Source organism: Mesoplodon bidens, assembly GCF_964165515.1.
Source record: "Mesoplodon bidens genome assembly, chromosome: 13".
Classification (NCBI taxonomy): domain Eukaryota; kingdom Metazoa; phylum Chordata; class Mammalia; order Artiodactyla; family Ziphiidae; genus Mesoplodon; species Mesoplodon bidens.
The window spans coordinates 15,216,425-15,241,681 of record NC_138169.1 but is presented as its reverse complement, the minus strand read 5'-3'; the positions used below and the strand labels follow the sequence as shown (position 1 = coordinate 15,241,681).

The 25,257-nt window shown below is 57.0% G+C and overlaps 1 protein-coding gene across 3 annotated transcripts in view; it reads right to left on the bottom strand.

Annotated features, from left to right (window-relative positions):
* Window positions 1-467: 467 nt before the first annotated feature.
* The window catches only part of RBM19 (RNA binding motif protein 19), a 140,413-nt gene continuing 115,623 nt past the window's right edge, over window positions 468-25,257 (bottom strand). The window contains exons 24-25 of one of the 3 annotated variants that reach the window (XM_081252674.1): window positions 18,778-18,888; window positions 17,469-18,024 (exon numbers count right to left, since the gene is read on the bottom strand). In XM_081252674.1, coding sequence (XP_081108800.1) covers window positions 18,791-18,888 — 98 coding nt within the window. In that variant the 3' untranslated portion in view covers window positions 17,469-18,024; window positions 18,778-18,790. Of the gene's footprint in view, window positions 1,035-17,468; window positions 18,889-25,257 lie in introns of those variants that run through there. The other 2 variants (XM_081252675.1, XM_081252673.1) reach the window with 2 other exon arrangements.

The window sequence follows — 25,257 nt, the reverse complement described above, 5'->3', positions numbered from 1 at the left end:
TGCCACCCGGATTCTGCTCTGGACCCAACGTCCGAGGGTGTTCAGGGAAGGGGAACTGAAGCCCTGAGCAGCCACAGCTGGGCAGAGCCGACCGCTCTGCGTGTCTGGGAAGGTGGCCGCAAACGGGTGGGACTTGGGCAAAATGTCTCCCCTTTCAAGGACGGCAGGGTGACCGTCTGGGCCTTGTCCGGAGCCCATGGAGGAGGCTTAGGGCTTGTTTTCTCCAGCGACGGCCATTCTCAGAGCCAGAAGAGGGAATCTGAATAAAGAGGAGCTGCAGGGAGAGAGTTGCCTCCCCGCCCCAACTGCGGTTTCCAGGCGACACGCGGGCTGTCGCGGTCGCTGTCATACAAATCCTCTTCCCGTAAGACGGCAGGTCCCATGGGGAGAAGGGGTGAAGTGGAATATTTTATCAGCCGTGTACACATGTAACCAGAAATGGGGCTGAAAAGCGAAACCTCGTTTCCCTGAATAGGGGGAAGGAGAGCGGGTGGGTGGCTGGAAGGGACTTATCTCCACGAGGTCAACAGCCAGAACACAGATGCGACCGCGGTCTTCACCCTCCGTGTTGTCAACTTGGAAAACCTAACACCGAGGGCTGTTCTGGGGATGAAGTTTAAAAGGCCTCTTGTTTTTGTATTAAGAATAAGAATCTGATATGCAGAGAAAAGGTGAAGAAAAAACAAAGAATAAGAAATAGTTAAAAACTGAGCAGGAACGGGAGGGCGGCTCTCCGAGGGAGAACGGAGCTGGACTTCCCATTCACGGGCCATTTCTCACTCGTGGTTTGAGGACAGTTTTGCTCCTGTGGGGAGCAAGCCCTAAGTGCTGGCATCCTGGGGGCTGAAGTTCCAAGTTCCTTCTGCAGCACGGGCGGGTCAGTATGGTGCTTGGATGGAGAAAGGAGGGCTTCCCCTCGGGGTCGGGGGAGGCAGGAGGCTGTCCAGGTACCCAGAGTGGAAGGTACACTCTCTCCTCTGCTCTGAAAAGGCAGCATCTCTACCCTGCCTCAGTGAGTGCCATCCTCCGAGGATCTAAAGAACGAGGGGAAAAAATGAAATAAAATAATGTGCTGAAATACTTGCTTTGCCCAAGGATTTAGTGTGAACGTAACCGGCCCTGCAGTCACCAACCCCTTTGCGCGGGGAAAGTAACCACTTGCACGGCGTGTCATAAGGGAGGCTGGTTTATTTGTGCAGCGTAGTCTTTTGTGCTAGTTGGGGACATTGAGGGGGAGAAGGCAGAGACGCACAGGCTGGCTGGGAGGCAAAGGATGAAGTGTTCTTCTGATGATCAGTCTTGGGCCCATTTCCAAAGAACAGAGCACAGACATGATCAGATGGGCGGACAGCACATCCTCCAGCAGCTCTGCCCAGACTCAGGCTGGGGTCTTGCTACAAGCTCATTCAGAAGTTTGTGAGATTATTAAAGTTAAGCAAAGAGGGATGGAGCGTGAGCACGAGAGAGAGAGAGAGAGAGAGAAGAGGAAAGACCAAGAGAGAGAGGGAAAGAGAGAGAGAGAGAGAGAAGAGGAAAGACCAAGAGAGAGAGGGAAAGAGAGAGAGAGAGAGAGAGGTGAGAAACGCAAGAACCCATCTGGGCAATGCATCACGTTGAAATTGCCCCGCATTAAAAATTCACCAGCCAGTGAATTTTCAAGGGATTTGTAGTAATTAGATGACAAAATGCTGGCAAATCTCAGGCTTGCCAAAGATGTTACTCAGGGGTCAAAGACTCGACACTTTCGGCTGGGTAATTTGTAAGTGTCAATCATTCGCTGCCATCAGAGAGGAGGGAGCGATCTAAGGGCTGCATTCTAACTAAGTCGAGGCGCGAGCCTTCAGCCGCCGTCTGCCAGCAAACCCCAAGACCCCGCGGCGCTCCGGCTCCGGTGCAGACGGCAGCTGCAGCCCCGCCCGGGGCTCAGAGCCACATTGGCCGACCCAACTTTCCAACTTCTTGACTGATTTTATTCCCCTTTGTCACTTTCAGGAAGCAGCAGCAGCTTGCCAAGAGTTGGACATCCCTCCTTCATGGAGGGGAAAGTGTCCTGTGGCCGGCCACCACTGAAGGTTGAAACGGCGACTCTCTGCACCTGGACAGGCCCCGGGGCCTAGTCTTCTCATCTGTGAAGTGGGGCGGAGACTCGCCTGGCAGGGCCGTCCTTACTGAAGGACTCTGTACCTGCCAAACCGATTCCTTCGCTCGGTATCTGCCCGCCTTTGTCCCGGGAGCTGTGCTGGGCTCTGAGGACTGGGCAGTGACCAAGAGGACACACCTGCCCCCAGGGAACATTCTAGTTGATGGGGAGGAGGAACGGATAATAAACAAATCAACAGAGAGCATATCAGAGGCTGTTAAGTGCTAGGAAGGAAATGAAACAGAGTCAGGAGGATTAGAGCGTGTGGGGGGACCCTACTTTATACGGTGATGGAAGGAAAGGCCTCTTGGAGGAAACGAGGGATGCTCACCAGAGGGCCTGCAAGGCCAAGCCCCGAGGCCCGAGCTGGACGATTCTGTTCCGAGAATTATCACGAGGCTGGAGACTGGGACGAAGGTAGGCAGGGATACGGCGGGGCTGGGCCCCCGAAGCCTTGGATGCTTTGAGGCCCCACGAAGCTGGGCTCGGTGCAGCCCAGCCTGGACAGTCCCTGCTCAAATCTGATTTGGGTCCTAAGGGGAGGGAAAGCACCTGGAGATGCCCATATGTGGTGTCCGGCCTGCCTGTGGACCTGGGCCGACACTCGCTGGGGGATCTCATTTCAGCTGCTCAACACTGATTGAAAGCGAGCTACAAAGGGGAACAGTGAGCCGGAAGGTAAAATGATGCTATCAGGATGGCGGCTGGCCTGGAACTGCCTGGACCCCAGATCAGCCTGAAAAGGAGACCCTTTACGAGATGATGAGTGCAGAGCGACCCCTGTCTCCTTCACTGCCCCTGCCCATCAGGCTATTTTTGGAAAAAGCGCTGGCTTTGGAACCAGACAGATCCTGGGCCCTGAAGGCTGACTCTGCTGTTTCTGAGCTGTGTAACCCTGGAGAAGGTACTCCATCTCTCTGGACCTCTGTTTCCGCATCTGTACAATGGGCACACGAGCCCCACTCACACAGTACAGACAGGCATTATTCGTAAGAATCTGGCTCAGGGGAGGTTCTCAACAGAAGCACTTCCAACTCCAACACAGCCCTGATAAACGAAAGATGGTCAGACTCTGGCTGGCCGCTTAAAGAGTATCCCAATTAGCAAAAGAATTCTGCGGCTGAACCACACTTTAGGGGTATAAGCCAGGGGGCAAACCTCTACTTTAAAAGAGCTGAAACAGGGTGTCTTTGTATAGCCTGCAGCCTGGTTTGCAAAATAAATGTCCAAAGTGGAATCTACATGCTGGGGATATTTATGTATTTGGCTCATACTGGGTCCAGGGAGGGGCCCAGGCTGGGATCTGTAAATCACTTTCTCCCTTGAGCTCTTCCTGGTTATTTCTCATTTGTTGTTGGCAGGGGCAGGGCGCCATGCAGGGTGTATTTATTCCCCTCGCCCACCTCCTTTCCTGGGCCTGGGTCTCCATCCCAGCGAGCCTTTGCTGCAGGTTTAACTGGGCTGTGAAACTGCTCAAGGGGAAAATGAGAAACTACCCAGTGTTTCATGGGAGGTAGTGGGCTGGGCTTCCTGAGCTCCGATGGCCAACCCTCACCACTCCATGGAGCAGGGATAACTGGAAACCCCTGGACCAGGAGGCAGGTGCCTGCGGCACCCACCAAATCCACGCCAGGCTCCCCTGCAGCTCGGAGGCCCGGAAGCCCACTTGAGATGCAGATGAAAATTAGCAGCAGCAGCAAGTTGGCTCAACTATTCCCCACGGCACCTCGTTAATATCATCCATCTTTGTAGTTTCTACTGGGGAGTTTGGAGCTGACCCGGCATCTGCTTAAGAATCAGTGGGACGGAGAATCGTAAGGCAAACAACACTGATCACCCCCACGGAGCTGCCATTTATTGAGCACTTACTGCATGCCAGGCGCTAAGCTGAGGCCCCTGGTGAGCTTTGGCTCAGCTGATCCTCACGAGGACCCAGGGATGGTAGATGACTGTCCCCTCATCAGTGGGACCGTCCCTGAGCCCATGTGAAGGTGTCCCCCCGCCCCCACTTCCAATGCCACCTCCGTGCTCCGATTTCCAGCCCTTCTCTCTGCCTGACATTATATTACAGGCACTTTTCGAGGATGGACCCAGGCTTTGTTTGTGATGAAGGCAGCCGGCCTCTTTGCCTCCCTGGGTCACAGAGGCTGTGGTTTTTAAACTACCTGTTTGTTGCCCTGAATCAGAGAAAGAGCCAGTGTAGTGGGGAGGGGACTGGAGGACACTGAATGCGTGTCCTGGCTGCTGTCTGGGCAAAAGAGGTGGTGGTTTGCGCTGGTCTCATAGCCTTCTGAAGCCGAGGCTAAGCTCCGGACAACCCAGAGCTGCATGTGCATGGCTTCCCTGTCCTTTGCACAAAGGACACACAGACATGCATGTCTCATCGGAGCTGGGAACCTCCCCAGTGCCCTTGGAGTGTCCCCCCCATCTCAGCAGTCTCAGGCTACCACAGCCTGAGCCGTCTGTTCCTGCCCAGCCTGCGGGCCCCGAGGGGCAGGGGCTGTGTCTGCCCTCTTCCCCATGGACCCCGGGACCTGGCCCAGGGAAGGTGCCGGTCAACATTCTGATGAATGAATCAACGCACGCACTCTCTCTCAAAGGCCTCGGCTGGCGGTCTGGGGCTTGGGGATGAACGTCAGGGAGACCCAGCAGGAACACCCCAGCCTGTCCGGAGCTGGGAGACTCTGGGGATGTCCCCGGAATAGCCTCGAGCCTCAGTTTCCCCAACTGAAAATGGGGGGAAAGAGCAGTGCCCGTGGGTTGCAGGGCTGTGGTGAGTCTTCAGTCATGGATCACTGGACTTCATTTTATCACTGAATGCCCAGGGCCAGAACTTAGCTCTCAGAGAAAGATGGCTGAGTCATTAGGACTCAGACCCCAGCCCTGAGACTCTGTCACAGGTGTGCCTGGAGGGCTCAGGGTCTTCTCATGCGGGCCCCGATTACTCAAGTCCTTACTCTGGGTTGACCTCCATCCTTGACAGAATGGGACTGCCTTTGGAGACATAGCACGGGTCCTCGCTGGGCTTCTGAACACTGATGCTGCTCCCACACCCACAGGGAGGACGGGGTGGGAGGGTGGATGCTGCTTCTCGGACTGGGTTTCGTCCTAATCATTAGGGGCTGTGGCACCAAGTTGGCACCACACCAGGAAAGTCAAGGATGCAGTAGGATGTAATCTCTGCAGACGCCCCGCGAGCTCTGGTTAAGAGTCCAAACACTCCTCCAGATGCGAGAGGAAAAGGGACAGGCTCTGGCTGCTAGCAGCCTGGCTGGAGGGAAGCTTCCAGCTCACAGGAACGGGCAGAAAGGGTGGTTCAGAGCCTTGCCAGGCTTTCTCAAATGGGTGGGGCTGTGTTTCCAGGCAGAGGCAGACACGGAGGGTCAGGACGGGGTGGGGAGTAGTGGGGACGCAGCCTGGAGGTGGAGAACACAGCCCAGAGTTGGCCACCTGCTTCCTACCCTGGCTGACCCTGGAGCTGTGTGCTCTTGGGCAAAGCACCTAACCTCTCCGAGTTTCTGCTTCCTCAGTGGAGGTGAGGATGGTGATAATGGTGCCCATCTCGCGGGGAGGTGAAGGATTAAGTAAAGTAATCCGTGGTTAGAGCAGTGGTGATTACGGTCACTTAGGATGGTGGATGAACCAAGCCCACAATGGGGGAGGCCAAGAGAAGGAAGGAAGGACCCTCCCCCAAGGCCCACAGTGTGCCAGGGGCTTTATGTCTCTTTCAGCCTATGGATGGAGCCCTGGCTCCGAGAGGTGCAGTGTCTAACCTGAGTCACACAGTGGGGTGATCACCCACCCAGGCCCGCTCACTGAATCCTCTGAGGTGGGCGTTCCTGTCATCCCCATTTTACAGAAGAGGAGACCGAGGCACAGAAAGCCGGGCCACTTGGTCCTGAGGTCACAGAGCTTGTCGTGAGCAGGGGAGCTGGGATTTCTACCCAGCAGTCTGGCTTTTCCCACCCAGCTGTGCCTGATTCCGATTCCCTGACCCCAGGCTGTGGGGAGGGTTAGTGAGCTTGTCACCCACGGGAACTGTTTGCAACTCCCAGGCCAGGACCAGCCCGGCCTCACTTGGTGACGAGGGGCTTGGTCCTCCTGGGATGGTCTGGCCCAGGCCACCGGTCTCTCCTGGGGTCTCTGGCTGGACCCCGTAACTGCGGTCAGGAGATCCCTGAGGGAGAGGTTAACCTCCTCTCCCTCAGAGGGGCCGGGTTTGGGGTCCCAAACCCTCAATACCAGCCAGACCCAGGGTGGGTGCCAGCATCCCTGAGAGGCTGCACCCCCTCTCCCAGCCCCTTCCATGTGCTCTGTGTCCCGGGCCCAGAGCCTGCCCCCAGCTCCCCCGAGGGTGCTGGCTGCTGTGAGGGGACCCCTGCTCCCCAAGCTGTCTGGCAGCCCCTTGCGAGAGCGAGTGGCCACGGGCCACCTTGCCATCTGCGGCCCTGCCTTCAGGTTTCCCAATTGCGGCCACATCGTGCCCACACCTGCCCACCGCCGCACGCCATTGCCACTCTCCTTCCCCGGTCCTGGTTTGGGGTGAAAGCCTTGCTTGTTAGTCAATCTGGAGCCCACTTACTGTGAATTACCAGGCCTGATTGATATTCATGAGTGGATACATCTGAAACCTCGGTCAGCTGTCACGTGGCTCTGCCTTGGGGAGGTGGCTGCTCTGAGGACGTGGGGACCTGAGTGGCCCCGGCACACAGCGGCGGTCCCCGGCTGGCGGCCGTCCATGCCCAGCGGTGGCCGGGACTGGGAGGTGCCAGCAGGGTTTTCCAGTCCGGATGGTGGCAGGGAGGAGGGGCTGGGGGCTGGGGCGGAGGGAGGCCAGCAGCCAGCCCCCCCACTTCTCACTGCTCCACCTTTGCACGGCCGTTCCTCCCACCCGGACCTCCTCTTCCTCTCCGCCTAGCTACCCCCTCCCCCCGCAGCTGGGACATCACTTCTGAGAGGTGCCTCCCCAGCACCCCCATCTGAGCCAGGCCCCCCAGCATTATTCTCCTGCTGCACCGCACCATGCCCACGCGCACACACGCCTCAGGGGCATCCCGGTCTGCAATCTTGTTTCCGGTGTTTGGGGTTGAGTTCCATGGGGACCTAGTCTTGTACCCCTGGCTCACCATCTGGTGCCTGGCACAGGGTAGCGTTCAGTAAAACTTGATGGGATGCATGGTAAAGTGCTTCCCCCGGACGAGGCCCTGGGCTGTGGCTCAGCCCACAACTCCCCTGGGCTTGAAACCCCCTGGGAGGGACACTGTATATTCTCTGCAGAGGGAGCAGACGCAGAGATTCAGGAACCTGGGAAGCAGAACCTAGGCTGGTGTGATTCTCAAGCCTGTGCTTCAGGGTTAAAGGGAGGAACTTAACCTCTCACCCCCAAGGGCTTGGGTTTCTGGCAAGTACCGTGTCTTGAGGGTCCGGGGGCTTTTGCTGTAGGCAAGATGCCGCGAAAGTAAATATTGACGATCAGCTCAGAGAACATGCAAACCCCTCTCCATTCTGAAAAACTGCTTTGCTGAGTGGGGGCTGAAAGCATAGATCTGTCTATATGCTTCTTCGCAGATCAGATACCCAGCTGAACAGAAGAGAGATGTGGAAACTGGGACTGCTTTCCAGACACTTGGAAGTTCAAGGCTGGCCTCTCCGAGCAGGAACAAGGAAGGGCTGCTTCACAAGCCCAGCCCTGCAAAACGAGATGGGCGGTGCGCCCAGCCCTGATTCCCGGCTTCGAAAGCCAGGGCAGGGAGGCCTAGGGATTGGAGAGGGGTCAGTATGCAGAGAAATGAGGCTAAATCCAAACTCCGATTTCGAAATTCAAACGTTTCCCAAAGAAAACAAGGTTGGAACGGACTGAGTCTTGGGAACCAGAAGGAATGGGTTTCTTTTTGCTTTTTGTTTTGAAACCCGAGGGCTTATTTAAAAAGGGGGTGGGGCGGGGATGGGAACCATGTCCCATGTACTGGGTGCTCAGGGCACTGTGGGGAGGGGCCGGCTCTCCTTCCTCGAGGAGGATTGGGGTTGAGGCTGCCCGGCTGGAGGGAATCTGTCAGTGACCCCTGAGCAGCTCTGGGGCCCACGTGACTGTGACGATCAGAGGGCAAAGAGCACAGAAACTTCCAGCAGGAGGATATTATCTCGCTGGCCCAGTGACACCCGGGGGCTTGGTGAGCATCCTCTGGGTCCCTTGGCAGCGTGAACGCTCCAGAAGAGAGAGGATTCATCTCGGAGGCTGGGCTCACCTGCCTGGCTAGAACGTTCCCGGGTTTGGCAGTAAAGAGTCTCTGGATGGCCTGCTTCTCCAGAGGTCGGACTAGGGGTGACCTGGGTTCCAGCAAATGCTTAGTGGGAGCCCCCCTCATTTGTGGACAAGCCCTCGAAGGCTTCCTTTGGGGATAGAGCACACACACTCTGCGCCATGAGGAAGCACCGTGGCAGTGACAACCCTGAGAAGCTCAGAGGGAGGGCACCCGAGTCTTGGGTGGCCGGGGGGGGACTGCTCAGAGCCAGTGGTGTCGAGACACGAAGGATGAGCAGGTGGGAAACGGTGGGGGAAAGTGGGAGACGAGGTGTCCCAGTCATCCAGGCCACACATGGGAGCTGGCACTAAGATGGTCCCCAAGGGAAGGGATGGGTGCAGGGTACGCTAAGTCGTGTGTGGGATCCTGACTGCACTCACGGCCCGATTTTCACCTCCTCCACCACCACGTTCAGGCATTTTGCTAGACCCCTCCCTTGCTGACTTTGAGCTCCGCCACGTGACTTGCTTTGGCCAACGGGGCAGTAAGCAAACCTGTCTTCGCGTGTAAGCTGTGTGTAAGCAACAAAAGCCACACGCTTCTCTGGGGTTTTTCATTGACACCTAGCGCTTGGGCCTTAAACCTGTTATCCAAATTCTTGCAATAAGGATCCATGGAAAGATGTGGTATGTGTGTGCAATGGAATATTACTGAGCCACAAAAAGGAACGAAATTGGGTCGTTTGTAGAGACGTGGATGGACCTAGAGACTGTCATACAGAGTGAAGTAAGTCAGAAAAACAAACATTGTACATTAACGCATATATGTGGAATCTGAAAAAATTGGTATAGACGATCTTATTTACAAAGCAGAAATAGAGACACAGACATAGAGAACAAACGTATGGATACCAAGGGGGAAAGGGGGAGGGTGGGATGAATTGGGAGATTGGGATTGACATACATATACTATTGATACCATGTATAAAACAGATAATGAGAACCTACTGTATAGCATAGGGAACTCTACTCAATGCTGTGACCTAAATGGGAAGGGGATCCAAAAAAGAGGGCATATATGTATACGTATAGCTGATTCACTTTGCTGTACAGTAGAAACGAACACAAGATTGTAAAGCAACTATACTCCAATAAAAATTAAAAAAAAGAATCCATGGAAGCATCATATTTTTGGATCTTTGAATGGTGCTCATGTGGGGTTGAGTTCTAAAGTCAGCTCAAAAGGTGAAAATCAGGGACAGTGAAATTGATCTTGACAATGCCCCATGAAGACGCCGGGCAGCAGCTAGCCATTCCCACACTACCTCTCCTGCTTCCTGCAGCACCAGGACCTCCACGTCTTAATGGGCTGACGGCCACCCAGGAGAGAGACTATTTCCCAGCGTTCCTTGAAGGCAGGTTTGACCATGTGACTCTGTCCTGGCCAAAGAGATGTGGGAAGAAGTGACATGAGGTGGCCCAGGCTGTGTCCTCCTGCTGGCCGGGTCCTGCACAGAGAGAGCCCTCCTGGCCATGTGATTCAGAGGCAGCCGGGTCCCTGCCACTATGCAGTGCCCTGTCAGAGCGAGCGTGCTCACCTTCCCAATGTCACGTGAGAGAAGTCAGCCTCCATCTTCTTGAAACCACTGATTTTTGGGTCACAGCAGGGGAAACACACTCTAATACACCGTCTGTCTGCAAGGCCACCACAGTTGGCTGTATCTCTAGCTGGCTGCTGTTCTTTGGTTGAGCACCAGGTAAAGAAGCTGGCTAGCATTTCAGAGTCTACAAAAGATCTCCCAGCTCAAAACTGTTGCGGTGAGATGCTTATTCTATGAGGGCTGGGCAACTGAACCCAAGAATAGAAATACTGGACGGGGAGGGGCTTAAGGGCTCTGGACCCACATCCCAGCTCCTCTGGGAAATACAGTTTGAGAATCATTAAAGCAACCAGTGTTTTAGTTTTAGGCTATGTCTTATGTGGCCCACCACGCCTCAAGCGTCCCTCCTTCTCCCAAGCAGCCAAAACTTTGTGGGGAGGTGGCCAGTGAAGATGCCTGGAGGCAAGGGGGCCTGCCTTGTTCCAGCATCTTCCTGGAGTATTAGCCGTGCGAGGCTCACTGCACTCCTCAAGCCTCAGTTTCCTCCCCTGGGCAATGAGCGTGACAGCCTCTGCCTGGTCGCAGCCGAGACTCAACCCTGCGAGAGCGCCTTGTAAACCATGGGGCGACACACAGACATGCAAGATGGCGGTGATATGATCGCCTGGAGTCTGTTTTGGGGGTCCAGGAGAAGGGGAGGGCTCCAGACAGTTCCTAGGGAAGGCAGGAGCAGCTGCCATCCAGAAATCTGCACGACTACAGAGAAATGTTTGCTGTTGGCCTGAGCCCAAGGATGGGGCACTGCAGCCCCAGTGGATCGTTTTCATGAAAGCTGCAATTAAGGGGAAGTGGGGTCTATTAAAGAAGCTGGAGGGGACGCAGCGCTGGCTTCTGGCAATGCTCTAATTAGATTGCAGGGCCCCTCTTAGTTTGCTGCTGAGCCAGAAGGCCCTGGGCTCAGGGCTTGTGCTGGGTGGTGGGTGATGGCGAGAGCCTGCTGGGGCCCGGGGGGCACGCCTTACGCTGGGGAATGGGGTAACTACGGCGAACGCTTGTACAGTGCTTGCTGCATGGCAGGGACCATACTGTACTCACTTGATCCTCACAACTCCAGGAGTCGTATGGCCATTGTTCTCAGTCCACAGATGAGGACACCGAGGCACAGAGAGGTCGAGGAGCAAGCTCAAGGTCACGCTGCCGGTAAGTGGCAGAGCTGGGATTCTGGCCCAGGGAGCCTGGCTGGGTCTGGGCAGAGGTGGCAGGATGGGAAGGGCACAGAATGGGGAGCAGTGCCACAGTGTGACCTTGGGGAAGCCACCCGCCCTCTCTGGCTCTGGCTTTCTGAGCTGTAAGATTAGAGGGGCTTGCTTTAGATCAGGGATTGGCAAACTTGATGTTAAGGGCCAGACAGTAAATATTTTGGGCTCTGCAGGCCATACAGTCTCTATTTCAACTACTCAGCTCTGCTGCTGCAGCAGGAGGGCAGCCTAGACCATCTGTAAACCAATGGGCATGGCTGTGTGCCAATAAAACTTTATTTTTACAAACAGGCAGCAGCTGGACCTGGTCCACAGGCCCGCAGCCTACCAACCCCCAGTTTAGATCACTCATGTCCCTTCTTTACCACTTTTTTTTTTTTTTGGCCAAGCTGTGTGGCTTGCAGGATCTTAGTTCCCTGACCAGGGATTGAACTCAGGCCCTTGGCAGTGAAAGCATGGGGTCCTCACCACTGGACAGCCAGGGAATTCCCTTTACCACTTCTTTTTTTTTTTTTTTTTTTTTTTTGCAGTACGTGGGCCTCTCACTGTTGTGGCCTCTCCCGTTGTGGAGCACAGGCTCCAGACGCGCAGGCTCAGTGTCCATAGCTCACGGGCCCAGCCACTCCACGGCATGTGGGATCTTCCCAGACCGGGGCACGAACCCATGTCCCCTGCATCGGCAGGCGGACTCTCAACCACTGTGCCACCAGGGAAGCCCCCTTTACCACTTCTTTGTATCACATTCATGTTCTTAATAATTTTCTTTATACAAATTCACTATTTTTTTACCTCCTCCTTAGGGCTTGGCAAAACCGTTGGCTTGATGAGCTAGCTGTCTATTTCCAATTGTAACATACATGTGAAAATAAACCCATGTTAAAAATTAAAAAAAAATAAAGTTTATGGGCTGCCTAAAATCATCTCGTGTACCACAGAAGCCTGCACTCCATGCTTCATGAGACATGTTTACATCAGTGGTTTTCCAACCAACTCCTGACGGGGAGGATGAACATGTGGGGGGCCTTACACCCTGACTTTGAATAGAGCGGTTCTACTCTCTCTGTTTTCTACATTGGGGTTCTTGGTTTTTCTAAGACTTTTGCTTGGACAAAGGGGTCCTGTGGTCAAGAGAGTTTGGAACCGCCTAAAAGTGGCTTCATAATGAACTGGGAACTGGTGAGCTTTGAGCGAGGACATCCCAGCTCTGCCTGCACGGAGCTGTGAGCCTCCACGCTGCTTCTTAGATTTCCTAAAGAAAAATAGATGATTTCCCGTTGCACCTTTGGTCCAGCCCTCTCTCCTGGAGACACGCATCCTCCGGGAAGCTCTCCATCTCCACCCGATGGCTCTCTCCAACTGAACGCGTTAAAAACCCAACGCCTGGTTTCCCCCCTGGGCCAGCTCCTGCACGTGGCCTGCCTCAGCACATGCTGACTTCCATCTTCCCTGGGCGAAGGGCCCAAACCATGGCGCCGCACAGCCCACAGCCAGACCTCTAGTCTGTCCCCTGGGCTCCACCTTCAAAACATCTGGGACCCGGCCGCCTGTCAGCTCCTCCGCTGGTTGAAGCCGCCACGCCTCCCCTGGATTACCGCAGGGGCCCTGCCCTCCTCCCCGGGTCCCCCCGGGGCTCGGCAGCCCAGCTGAGCCTGCACAGTGGTCTTCCCAGTCCCACTGCCCCGCCGTCCCTTCCTTCCCGCTCTGCTCTCACGCCACCTCCTTGGGGAGTCCTCCCTCGGTCCCTCCGGACACCCCGTACAGAAAGCAGCCTCAGGAGCACCAGAGGAGAAAACATCTGCTTGCTGTCTCCCCATATTCCACTGTCAGCTCCTGGGGACCCGGGAGTGTCCCTCCCAGCACCCAGGGCTGGGCCTGGTGCACAGCAGCCTGAGCAAACATCTTGGGATGCACGCGCCCAGGTGTTTCAGGTTCAGACCTCTCCTTGGGCTCTGCAACAGGAGCCCCCGGGGATGAGGCCACGGGCTCTGCCTTCGGGAGGTGACCATCCTCTGGGGGTCTCGGGGGTACCCCATCACCCCCACGCTCTACCTTGGTGCCCTCCACAGTCCCACTGAGCCCCAACATGCGCCCGTGCACTGGGGATTGACGGCATGCAATGGTATTAAAAACAAAATCAAACAGCATGTTAGGAGTTCATGGTAAGTAGGTGCTGAGCAGGAAGAAACTCATCAGGGGAAAAATGACTGGATGCCTTTCATTCAAGCCGCCCTAAGGTTAGATTTTGAGTTCCGGCACACGCCGGCCTTCCTTCCTGAGCCTCAAGCTCCTCATCTGTAAAATGGGTCAGCAGCGCAGCCCGCGGCACAGGGGTGAGCAGAGGAGGGTGTGCATTAAGGCCCCGAGTGGGGCCAGGCTCTCCTGCGAGCACGTGCTGCCCCACTGCCCGGGGCAGGAGAGCTCGAGGCGGGTTGGAACTAGGGCTTCCCGCTACCTGGAGCTGGGTGTGAGTCCCGGGGGCAGCCCCTTGTGCCGTGTCACCTGGGAATGTCGCCTGCCCTTTGGAGGCTCCACTTCTGTACAATCTCGTAAACTTACCTCCCACAGCTGCTGGGAGGACAAAGTTGGCGTTCGTTCCTTCATCACATACTTACCAAGCACTTCCTACCCGAGAGGCACAGGAGATGCAGTGCACACGGAACAGGCATGGACCCTGCCCTCCTGGGGCTGACAACCCCAGGAGGGACGACAGACACGAAACCACGACACAGACAACCATTTACAGCTGTGACAGGGGCCAGGGAGGCGCTTAGGTGTTACGAGGGCATCCAACAGGGGGGCCTGGCTTGTCTAGCGTAGGGTTTGGAAAAGTCAGCTAGGGGAAGGTGCCTATTTCAGCGGCTGGGGCAAGGTGGGAGAACAAATTTATTATTAAGCCAGGATTCTATTAATCTGTTATTATTAATATTGCTGAAAAAAAGGATCACGTATTATTAGTGAAGCTCAGCAAAGAGAACCAGAGGGGCTTTTTCGTGGGAGGGGAGCGCGTTTCATTTCTGCAAGGTGTACCAAAGGGTTAAAGTCATTTTCATTAAAATTCAAATTTCAGCAGGCGCTCACTCTCCCTTCGCCGTCCTTTGAACGTTTGACTGGCAACCATTTCATATTTCAATCTCGGCAGAACAAATTGAATTAGATGTTGAAACCAAACTCGGCTGTGTTCACCAAAGCCTGCATGCTCGGCTTGCACTAATCCTTTCCTAGATGCTGCAGAGCACAGACAGGCGCTGGGAGGGACGGGCCCTGCCACAAAAGACAAAAGAGCCCAAGGAGGCGGTAAAAGGGAAGGAGGAAAAACACGGGGGCAAAGGCCGCTGGAAATTGTCTTCTGCCTGATTCTCGGGTCTTCAAGCCCAGGAGACAAACTCCCGTGTGGATCCAGGGTTTCTGTCCCTGTATTCCTGGCCCCCAGCACAGTGCCAAGTGCAGAGGGATGCCTAGTGTTCGATGGATGAATGAATGAATGATTGGGGGTGAGGATTAGCCGTTGGCTTTGAGGACTTAACTCCGCCACCCTCTCTCTGCCTCTGGCCTGTGCCGTTTCCCCCCTTTCCTTTCTGAGACACCGCAAGATGCCTGGCGCCTTCCCAGGGTCAAGGTGCTTCCGCTGGGACCTGGGCTCACTCCAGTCCTGTGATCCTCCACACCAGCCCCTGCAGAGCGTGCAAACCGGCCGGAGGATGCCAGCTCGCGTTTCCCAGGAGGAAGGGGGCAGACCTCACACTCTGGGATCACCCCATGGCCGAGGGTCTGTGGAATGGCCTACAAGCGCTGACACAAGGGCCTGAGCCTGGCTTCCAGTTTACTGTGGCAATGGCATTGGTGCCCACGGGTAACCCCCAGGATGGAAAGGGTTAGGAATAAGCACAGCAACACCGGTCATTTCTGGGAGAGGGGCTCACTTATTTCCCAACTACACCACAGCAACCGTGGGCCCATCCTGAGTCTGGCTTTGGCTCTGTAGGAGGAGCAACTGGGTAATCCACGTCTCTGCTTGGCCTGCTCGGGGGCTGCCGGGCAGAGGTCACTCCCTCCAGGCTGCCTTCCTGGATACACAGGCTCCTTTCCACCACGACCCACCTCAGAATGCTCATCTTTCCTCAGGTGTGACCTCCGTGCTTTATTTCTGGAATTTCTCTCCTACGTCTTCTGGTGGTTTGGGACCTCTGATGTCCCATCATCATTCAAACTCACCTGAAGCCCCCTCCCTGAAAGCTCCCCCCGTGCCCCACTGCTCTGGTGACAACAGTGACTGTCAATCTCCCCAGGGCCTTGGCTCCAAGGCCCGGAGTCTCCCCAGTTCACCCGGCACACACTGGGTGGATGCTTTTCTTCTGAAACGCTTTCACACACTCCCTCTCCCTCAAAGGGGGAAAGACAGGCCCTCCTCTGGGCCAGGCTAAAGACCTGGCTTTATTTTATTATTACCTAGCTATACTTTTTATTCTAGAATACCAATAATGACGATGATGATTATGATAATAAAAATGATGAGAACTTTACTAGTTCCTGTTTAAAGAGTTACTTTCAAAGGGGTGGGGACAGGGCTCAGGATTACTGAGACACTTGTCCAGGTGCTGTGACTGAAAGGAACAGGGACAGGATCGGCTGAGGAGGACATGTGGGCAGGGGCTGGGCATGGAGAGGAACGGAATGCGGCTACTGTCGATAAGGTGCTCGGGGCTGTCTCTCTGAGGAAGGGAGGGAAGCTTAAACTAAGATCTCAGAGTGGCTGGTGGAGGTGGGGGAAGGAAACAGGAAGAAAGCGGGGGAAGGGTGTCCCAGGCAGAGGAAAGAGCAAGCGCAAAGGCCCTGGGGTGGGGCTGTGCTGCAAAGGCCGGAGAGCAGCAAGTGGGGGGCAGGGGCAGGGGAGGCAGGGCCTTCTTGCTTGTCGTGGTGAAGGGTGTGGTTTTACTCCAAGTGTGCACATGGGGGCAGGGCCGAAGGGTTTAAAACTACATTTCCCATGATCCAGCTCATGGCTGCGTGTGGGGAATGCAGTGCTCCTGGGGGAGCGTGGCGTCTGCTATGGGCGTTGGTGAGGGCCAGGTGTGGCACGAAGGTGGGGTGACTGGGTACCCCCGCCGAGATCTCTAGGGAAGTTGAAGTGACTGCTTCTATTTGCTTATGGGGGGGCCCTTCCCTCCCAGACATTAAGCCCCCAGGGTTGGGGGTACAGACGCCAGGCTGGGACGGGCAGGCAGGAGCGAAGGGGCCACAGTCTCCCTGCGGGCAGCTGGCTGAGTGGCTGGTGGCTTTCCTGCCTGCTGCTCCCTCAGGCCTTCAGCTTCATGACCCCCTTGCTCCTCTGCTGGTCCTGAGCTTTCTCTGGGCTCGGGCCGGGGCTTGCTTGCTTTTTCTTTTGGACACAGGGAAGACAGTAAAGCATGAAGGTCAAGAAAGACCCGAGGCCCTGGGGTCAGATTCACCTCCTGCAGGCGCCTGAGGCTCTCTGGGCCCCACAATACCCCTGGTATATGGAGGCGCCGTTAGCACCATCCCATTTTAAAGATGAGGAGACTGAGGAATCGAAGGTTAAGTCACTGGCCCACGCTCACAAGGCTGGTGAGTGGTGGATGTTACCAGGAACCCAGAATGGTCTGAATGCAGAGCCCAAGCTGGCATGGCAACACCAGGAGGTGGTGAATTCCGATCTGCGGACAATCTAGTACCTTCAGTGAAGTCGGTGCCAATGTCGCCTCCTCCCGTGTCAGGCCCACGGGTCTGCAATCTTATTTAACCAGAAGAATCCACATGGCCCTTAACGGGACAAGCAGTGGGGAGGGAGGGGGTGGACCTCAGCCCTGTCATCCCTGGGACCCATGGAAACCTGGGAGCCTGGTCACCCGAGGGACCCCACGCAGGCTCTATGGTCTGATGTCAGGGAGACACCTCACTATAAAAGCTGGGAATGAGCCACGCCGGGTCTGTGTCTTTTGCTTCCATTGTGTCCCAGGGATAACCTAGGATGGATTAGGAAACACCTGCCGCCCAGGGAACTGGGGACACGCTCAGCCTTGCAGGACTGTCGGTGCTGTGTGGTCTTCCTTGGATTCCAGGCCACTCCGAAAACCGCTTAATGTGGACTGAAACCTCCTCCCAGAAAAATACACAGACCAAATTTTACACAGCAAGTCAGAAGATCCCTGGGCTCTCACTCGGGGCTCCCAGCTGCCCCAGATGAAGAAGGAAACAAAAACGCCGACGAGTGCTTGCTCTGGGCTTTACTTGGATTGACTGATGTAGTCCGAGCACCGTCTCTGAGGTAGGTACAAGATCACCCCCATTTTATAGAAAAAGAAGCTGAGGGTCAGAGGGGACCTCGCCGGTCCAAAGTCACACAGCGGGGGTTCAGACCCAGGGCAGACGGGTTATAGCTCTTTCCTCTCTACCATCCCCCTCCTGGTGTGTGCTGGGTGTGAAGCTCCAGGCGGGAGTAGGTGTGGGCACCCCAGGTCTGGGATGAGCCTTGGGACACTGCTTGCCAGGGCTGGGGACCTGTTTGCATTTTACAGGGTCCCCAGCCTGTGAGTAGAGGGCGTCTGCCGTTAGTGACACAGCCGGGCTCAACCAATGAGCCAGTGTCTGGGTTTGGAGCTTGGTGCTTCGTGAGTGGCCCCACGGTCAGCGCGGACGGAAGACGCTCTGGTGACTAAACCAGGGCTCATGGTCCCAAGTGGCGAGGAAGGGGAAGGACAGAGGCCACGTCCCAGGCTGTGAGCAATCCCTTGGAGAGACGGAGGCAGGAACTCCAGCTTAGCAGCCCTGGAGGGGGGAGCAAGAACAGAAGCTTCTGGAGCCCGCCTTACACACTCAGCACTGTTCCTGGCGTTCTTCATGATTATTACATTTCTTTCTCGCTAACGCCCTCTGAGGTGGGAACCAGTTCGTGAGGAGGAGGCTGGGCCCAGGGAGGTGAGCTGACTTGGCAGGGGTCTCCAGTCTGTGCTGCGTGGAGCGGGGCTTCGTGCCCAAACAGCCCAACTCCAGAGAGCTGCCTTCAGCCTGGTGAGTGTTCTGGGCTCGTGGGCAGTGGGGCCCGAGGGTCCTTGCGCCCATGTAGCTGCGCACCCCAGTGCAAGCCCCGAAGTCCCTCTGCAACCTGGCCTTCGCGCCAGCACGGTGGGGCCCTGTCTGCATCTCAGGGTTGCTGGGAGGAGAAGCAAGAGGGGGAACTCGTGCGGGAAGAGCCAATGGCTGGGCTGGATGCAGGGCTTGGTGGTTTCTGCCACTTCCAGATCCTCGTGCTGCCACGAGGGGCTGCCCGGCACGGTGGCATCCTGCGCCTGTTCTCTGGCCCTGCAGTGCCGGGCACAGAGCAGGTGCAGTCAGTGCCTGGGGCCCGGGATGCCCGGGCAGTGGGCTGAGGCCATCGTCCCCTCTGACCTTGGACCAGTGGAGGGCGGGGCTGCCTGCTGCTGCTGCCCCACCGGGCGGTGCGGCCCACCCGGCCTCCGTGGTAGGGGGCGCAGAGCCGGAGCGGCTGTGCCCCGTCCCCAGGGCTCTGGAGCCACGTACCCTCGGCGCCAGCTCACGGCTGAAGGGTCCGCTCGTCGCCGCCGTCCTCACTGTCTTCCAGCTGCTCTAGGATCTCGTCCAACACCACAGACCGCTTTTTCTTCGGGGGTTCTGCGGGAGCCCAGATGGCAAGAGAGGAGAAAAGAACAGCCGAGAGGGTTGGGAGTCAGGGAGGGCGAGATGACAGAGGGGGAGGGGAAGGGGAGAGCACACAGGGGGCGGGGGAGGGGATTCAGGAGAGGACAGAGGGAAGTGTGGGGGGTAGGAGAGCAGGTACAGACCCGGGGCGGGGCGGTAGGAGAGCAGGTGCAGACCCGGGGGTGGGGGGAGACGAGACGGAAGAAATCAGCAAAGACAAGAAGGCGGGGGAAGGAGCACCAAAGGAGGTATGAGAAAGGGGAAGAGAGCACAGAGCGGGAGACAGAGAAACACGGAGGCTTAGTCTCTACCTCACCAGGGGGCAGCCTCCCTCCCAGCCCTGTCGGCCACCCCTGCCCATCTCCCACCCACCGAGGAAAGAAGGGAGGAAGGCCCTTCCCGGCAGGTCAGAGGTTAGCGAATCTCTGCCTGATGTAGCGGGAGCCAAAACCTCCAGAGAGGCCAAGTCAAGCGAGGGCAGGGCTTGGGAAACAAATTCCTGTTCTCTTGGAGTCGCAGGCTCTTAATGGTATAGTAGGTAGCTGGCATACAGTAGGTTGTTTAGTAAATGCTGCGTGACTAGATGCTCAAGGACTCCGGATGAGGCATGGAGGGAAAAACAATTAGAGGTGGCTTTAGAGAAGAGGGGCTATTTGACCTGGGCTTTGAAGAATGCAGAGGAGTTCTCTGTGAGGAGACAGGGAAGCGGAGGTAGATGCGCAGTGTGAAAGGGCATGGTGGGCTCGGCAAAATACATGTCCCCGGGGTGCCAACCACGACTGGTTATCTACTCTGTGCCATGGCTCTTATCTTCTCAACAATCCCACGGGTAGGTATTATTATTACCTCTCACAGGTGAGAGCACTGAAGCAAAGACAGGTAAGTCTAAGGTCACTCAGCTAGGAAGTGGTGAAACCAGGACCCAAGACACACCAAAGCCCATCGTCTTTCCTCTTTTCATAAAAGTCTCAGGTGCTGCCCAGAGACCGCCAGGGAGACAAAGGGTGGAGGGGAGAGGTGTGCTGGTCCTCTTGGCCCTCCAGGAAGGGAATGGGGTGGGGGGTGGGAGGGGGAAGGCTCTGGGCTTAGATTGACTCTGTCAGTCCCTCTGCTAGTCTAACCACTCTTTCATGGTCAGCCTCACCCCCAGATAACGCTGGGCTTGTTTTGAGGCAGCTGTTGGATGCTGTCCCAATAGCCTCTCCTTCCCTGGTTCAAACAACACCTCCTCTGTGAAGTCCTCCGGGTGGGACAAATTGCCACCGCGATCCTTAGCTGCCAGCTCCCCACTGGGTCTGGGGCTCCTGCAGGCAGCGGGTCTCCCCAGAGCCCAGCCCAACGCTCGCCTTCGAGATGGAGCATCTCGGGTCTCTTCCAGGTGGTCTTGGACAAGTGACTTGACCTCTTTGAGGCTATTTCTCCATCTCATTCCTAAGAACCTGACCCGACACTGACCCTTCTCTTCTCCACGGCCACCTGCCTGACCCGAGCACGCGCACCTTCTCAGCGGACTCTGCTTCCGCCCTCACCCTCAGGGCCACCTATTCCGCCCCCACAGCAGCCCGAGGGATCCTTCCAGGACAGGCCCTCCTGCTCCACTCCGGGAGCTCTGCGTGGTCATCTCGAGGCACTGCCTGGGCCGGCTCCTCCCAGGCCCGTGAAGTGGGTCTAGTTTGCAGACGGTCTAGTTTGCAACCCATGCACGCTCTGTGTTGTGCTCTGTGGCATCTCCCGAGGGGCCCTGCGTGGGGGCAGGGCCAAGATCACGCAGGACCCTGTGGTGACAGGGCGTGTGGCCACTGCGTCTGGCTTTGACCGTTCCCGAGCTGGGTGACCTTGGGCAGGGCACGTGCCCCGTCCGAAATTCAACCCCTCATGTATAACGTGGGGGGACGGGGCTGTTCTGCCACCCCTCCCTGCTCTGTGGCTGCCTTCTGCTGCCGTCCTGACTCCCCGGGAGGTGAGGGCTCCTTCTTCCTGCAAAAGCCCTTCAGAGCCCCCTGACTTGTCCCCAGCACCTACTGTGACTGTGCTCAGGAACAGTGGGCACTGACCCCACAGCCCAAGCATGGACTGGCTGTGAGGCTGTAAGCAGCAGACTTAGCTCTTCTGGGCCTCAGTTTCCTCATCTGTAATATGGGGCCACTAGGAATGCCTACCTCCTGGGGCTGTGGTGAGCACTGAAGAGAGAAAAGAGCAATGCCAGCACGTGGTTAGGGCTCCATGACGGTGCTGAGACCACCATCTTTGTTACTACTGCTCATGTCAGAGGTGTTGATTTAATGTGTCCCTCTGCCATTAGGCCAGGGAGCGCCAGCAGGGCAGGGGCTGTCACAGGAAGGCCGGTACACAGTAGGTGAGCAATAAATAGTTGTCCAGTAATGATTTGGCTGGTCAAGGCCAAAGCAGGTACGGTTCCCCCTCCTCCAGCTGGAAACCAGAGGCACAGGGGTGTCCACTGATGGCTGGGGGGTGAGGGGCAGGCAAGTCGTTAGCGACCAGCTGACTCCACGACCTCCGGAAGTCAGACGGTCTGAGGTCCCAGCTCTGCCACTTAACGCTCGGTGACCTTGGGCAGGTCACTTGTACTCTCTGGGTCTCGGCTGCCTGTCTGTACATTGCGGGTGGAGACGCGGAGTTCACGCACGGAGCCTGGCGCCCCAAGGGCTTGGTACCCTGGGGCCCGTTGTATCTAGCTCAGGCCGGGCCCCCAGTGCCGCCCCGCCCCCCAGAGGACACGTCGGGCCCCGAGTCCCCACCAGGCAACACCCAGCACTCCCCACCCCCCCACCAGGCCCCATCCGCAGGCGGAGCGCCCTGCTTGCTGGGAACAGCTGCTGAAATCCCATTTCCCCAACATCAAAAGCCTCAGTGGGTTTTCACCGAACAAACATAATGCAGAACCGGAGAAAGGTGTAAAATAAATAAACGAAACAAGCTGTGCGTTCTTTTTCAGTATTACAGCTGCACCCGGAGATAAACAACAAGTGAATGTCGCCAAACATCAACACCCAAGAAATTAACTTGACAAAAAGCTCAGCCGTCCCCCAGCAACCCCCCAGTCCTGCCCCCGTCCCCCTCCCCACTCTCCAGCCACCATTTTGCATTTCTGGAGTTCCCATCTAATGATTTTATTTTTCAATTAATTCCTTGACAGAACGCCAGCCCGCATCTCTCTCCCGTCCCTGGCTGGCGCTGGCGCCCTGCGCGCAAGGCACGGGCAGGCAGGCGGGCGGGGGGCTGTTGGGAGGACGGGGCAAAGCTTCAGGGCTGGTCGGGGAGGAGGGGATCCTGAAAGGAACCCTGAGAGGAGGCAGCTGTGACCGGCCGGGGTGGCCAGGCTCGGAGTTGATGGCGTTGCCGGCTGTAGCCAGGCTGCCCGGACCGGAGGGAAACCTGCGGCCCCCCGGCTGAGCCACCTGGGGCCGCGGCCTCCCCTCCCTGTGCTCAGTCTCGGCAGTTACCGAGGAGCACCCAGCTCCTGGGGTGCTGAAGAGCATCAGAAGGGCACAGATGCTGAAGGCCTTTACAGCAGCGCCCGGCACGCAGGAGACACGGGGGAAAGGTGACCGCCCTGACTGTCGTTAATGGGTACTGTTACTGAGAGCGCGTGGGCAGGTCACTTCCCTCCTCCATAAAATGGGGATGGCAGTACCAGCCCTCGACAGATGCAGTGGCCGCGGTGGGTGCCCCCTCCTGACGGTCACTTACAGCATTAGCGGGCGGCTCTGGGACGTATTTATGGCTCCCCGCCTGGAGGGCCAGGAGCTTTCTCTGGCCACAGGGGCACGCGTGGCCCTGGCACAGGGTAGGCTGGAAGTGTTGGAGATTTAAGCCCCCTGGAGAAATGTCCCAGCTCCCTCGACTCCGGGGGACAGTTCTGAGGCAGGTGCCACATGGCTCTCAGGGGTCCCTGTGGCCTGTACAGTGGGGCCTGCTCACTGCATCCCCCAGACTGTCTCCCCTGCTAGCTGGTCAGGGGCTGCTTCCAGGGAACGCAAGCTAAGACACCATTGTCTACAGGTGACCAAACAGGATGAAGCAGGACCTCATTCGGCAGGCCCAGTGAAGGGCACCTGGGTTTGCTGACATCACGGAACGTTAAAAAAAAACCTTCGTTACTAATATGTAAACACAAGAAAGGCTACACAAGAACCTCCATTTCTAGTTTCTCTTGAAACTGGCTGATCTGGCCACACTGGGCCCATGTCCCCACCTAAGGATAACCCATGGGGTGTGTGCCAGTTGCCCCTGGAGATGGGAGGTCTCGTTTATTTGGGTGTTTTCTGCCTGTTCCTGGAGGTCCCGAGCTTGCTACTCCCCGAGACAAAGGGCAGGCGAGGCCTTGGCAAACTGTAAAGTGCAGGCCCGTGTAGCAGGTTTCCCCTGTTAAAACCGTACCTGAGGCGACTCCAACAGGCTGGGGGGAGGGGGGAGGGGGAGCAGGTGCGCCCCTCTCTCCGGTCTGTCCCGCGAGGGGAGGAGAGGAAGGAGGTTAGGGTTGGGAGTGGAGGGCGGGCTTCCAGGTTGGGACAAGGCACCACAGCCTTCGGACTCAGTGGTCTGCTGCCCCAGGCCATCGGGGGGCACAGGCAACCTGCAGTCCCCACCCCTGGGGACATCATGGTGCTGGAGACACAGGATGTGGGTCTTGCGAGGGGCCGGCACCCTGAGGGCTGGCCTGGCGTGTGAGGCTGCCTGCTCCTGGGTCCCCCTGCCTCCCAGGCTCCAGACTGGCAGCCCCCACGGGCAAAACCCTCAGACACCCCGATGGGTCTGCCTCCCAGGGCTCTGTTTATAGCAGGCGCACACTAGATGATCACAGAATAAAGGGCACTCTTTAGAGAGGATCAGCCTGGCTCCTAAGACCGAACGAGTGGCCCTTTCTCGGTACCAGGAGGCTGTTTCATGGATGTGCCTTTGCAGAACATAGCTCGTCCCCCAAGAACCAGGCGTGATCCGAAAGCCACTGCTCAGGGCTGGCAGACGGGAGACTGGGCCCCAGGCCCACCTCTGCCACCTCAAGGATTTCAGGGAGCCTCTTAACTCCATTCCTCAGTGTTCCTGTCTGTTAACTGGGGACAGTGCCCGCTCTCCTGATCTCAGGCCTTGAGGGTTCCAGCCTTCAGTTATTCACAGCAAACAGTCATGGAATATATACTATGTGCCAGGCCTGGTGCAAGGGATACAGCCGCCAAAGGAGAAACTGGACCAGCAGCCACGGAGGCCATGCTGGGGTCCCAGGGCGGGCAGAGCTGGGCTCTGAGCTCTGTCACTCCCTGGTCCCAGGCCGTCTGATCTACTCGAGTTGCTATCTGTAGAAAGGGCATGGCAGTAGTGCCCGCCACAAGAAGAGTCAACAGATAAGGCTTGGATGCACACAGCCCAGCGCCAGGCACACAGAGCTGTTGAGTCATGTTAAAAGTAACAACGCAGGTTCCGTCCAAGGACACCCAGAGAGCGGGCGGTACTCAGGAAACTGGGAACCTAGCAGGCTGAGCTGGGGCCGACCGTACATGAAGGCAGAGAACCCTGCAAACTCGGGCTTTGAGCCCAGCTTCTTTGGGCTCCAGGCATGGGCTGGGTGTGGACTCACAGGTTTCCCACGAGCCGGGTGATATTACTGCCCCATTTTCCAAATGCATAAGCAGCTGTTCTAGGGCTTGGCAAAGACTCCCCCGAATGGGGCCTTGAGCGCAGATCAGGCTGGTCCCAAGGTCTTCCCGTCACCCCACAGAGATGCCTGTGGTCCAGTGGCTCAGCTGCCCGCCCTGCACGGGGAGACGCCAGCCCAGACTCCTCAGACTTCTCAACAGGGAAGGTGTGAAACAGACTCAGGCCACGTGGCAGCGGCCCAGTGCCTGCATCAGCCATTTTTTCAAGAAGCTATTGGTTCCCAACCCACGGCCTGATACAATCGTCTGGAAAACCTCAGATACCTGGACCCTACCCCCAGAGGTTCTGATGCAAATGGCCTGGGGTGGGCATTGGCTATTGAGACGGCCGTGACTACAGCCGTTATGAATCACAGTGCTAAGGACTCTGGCTCCTGTGAAGCAGGAAGCCCCGGTGCAGCCTGGCGGGTTGATCTTGCCCTGTGCTCTGGGCATCCAGGGAAAACAGGAGTTCCGGGCAGCTGGGCTGGCAGCTCTCCATCCACAAGGGCTGGTGAAGGTGCCCGGCCTCGATTATTGTGGATTCAGCCCCAGTAGGGCCGTGGGGCCACTAAGCCTGGGGGCTCTGGGGCTTGGTGCTGCATGTGTCTGCATTAGTTACAGATGCTGGAGCGGCCTGTGTGGGCCGGGGAGACAGGGGAGTGTCCAGGGGAAGGTGACTCATTGC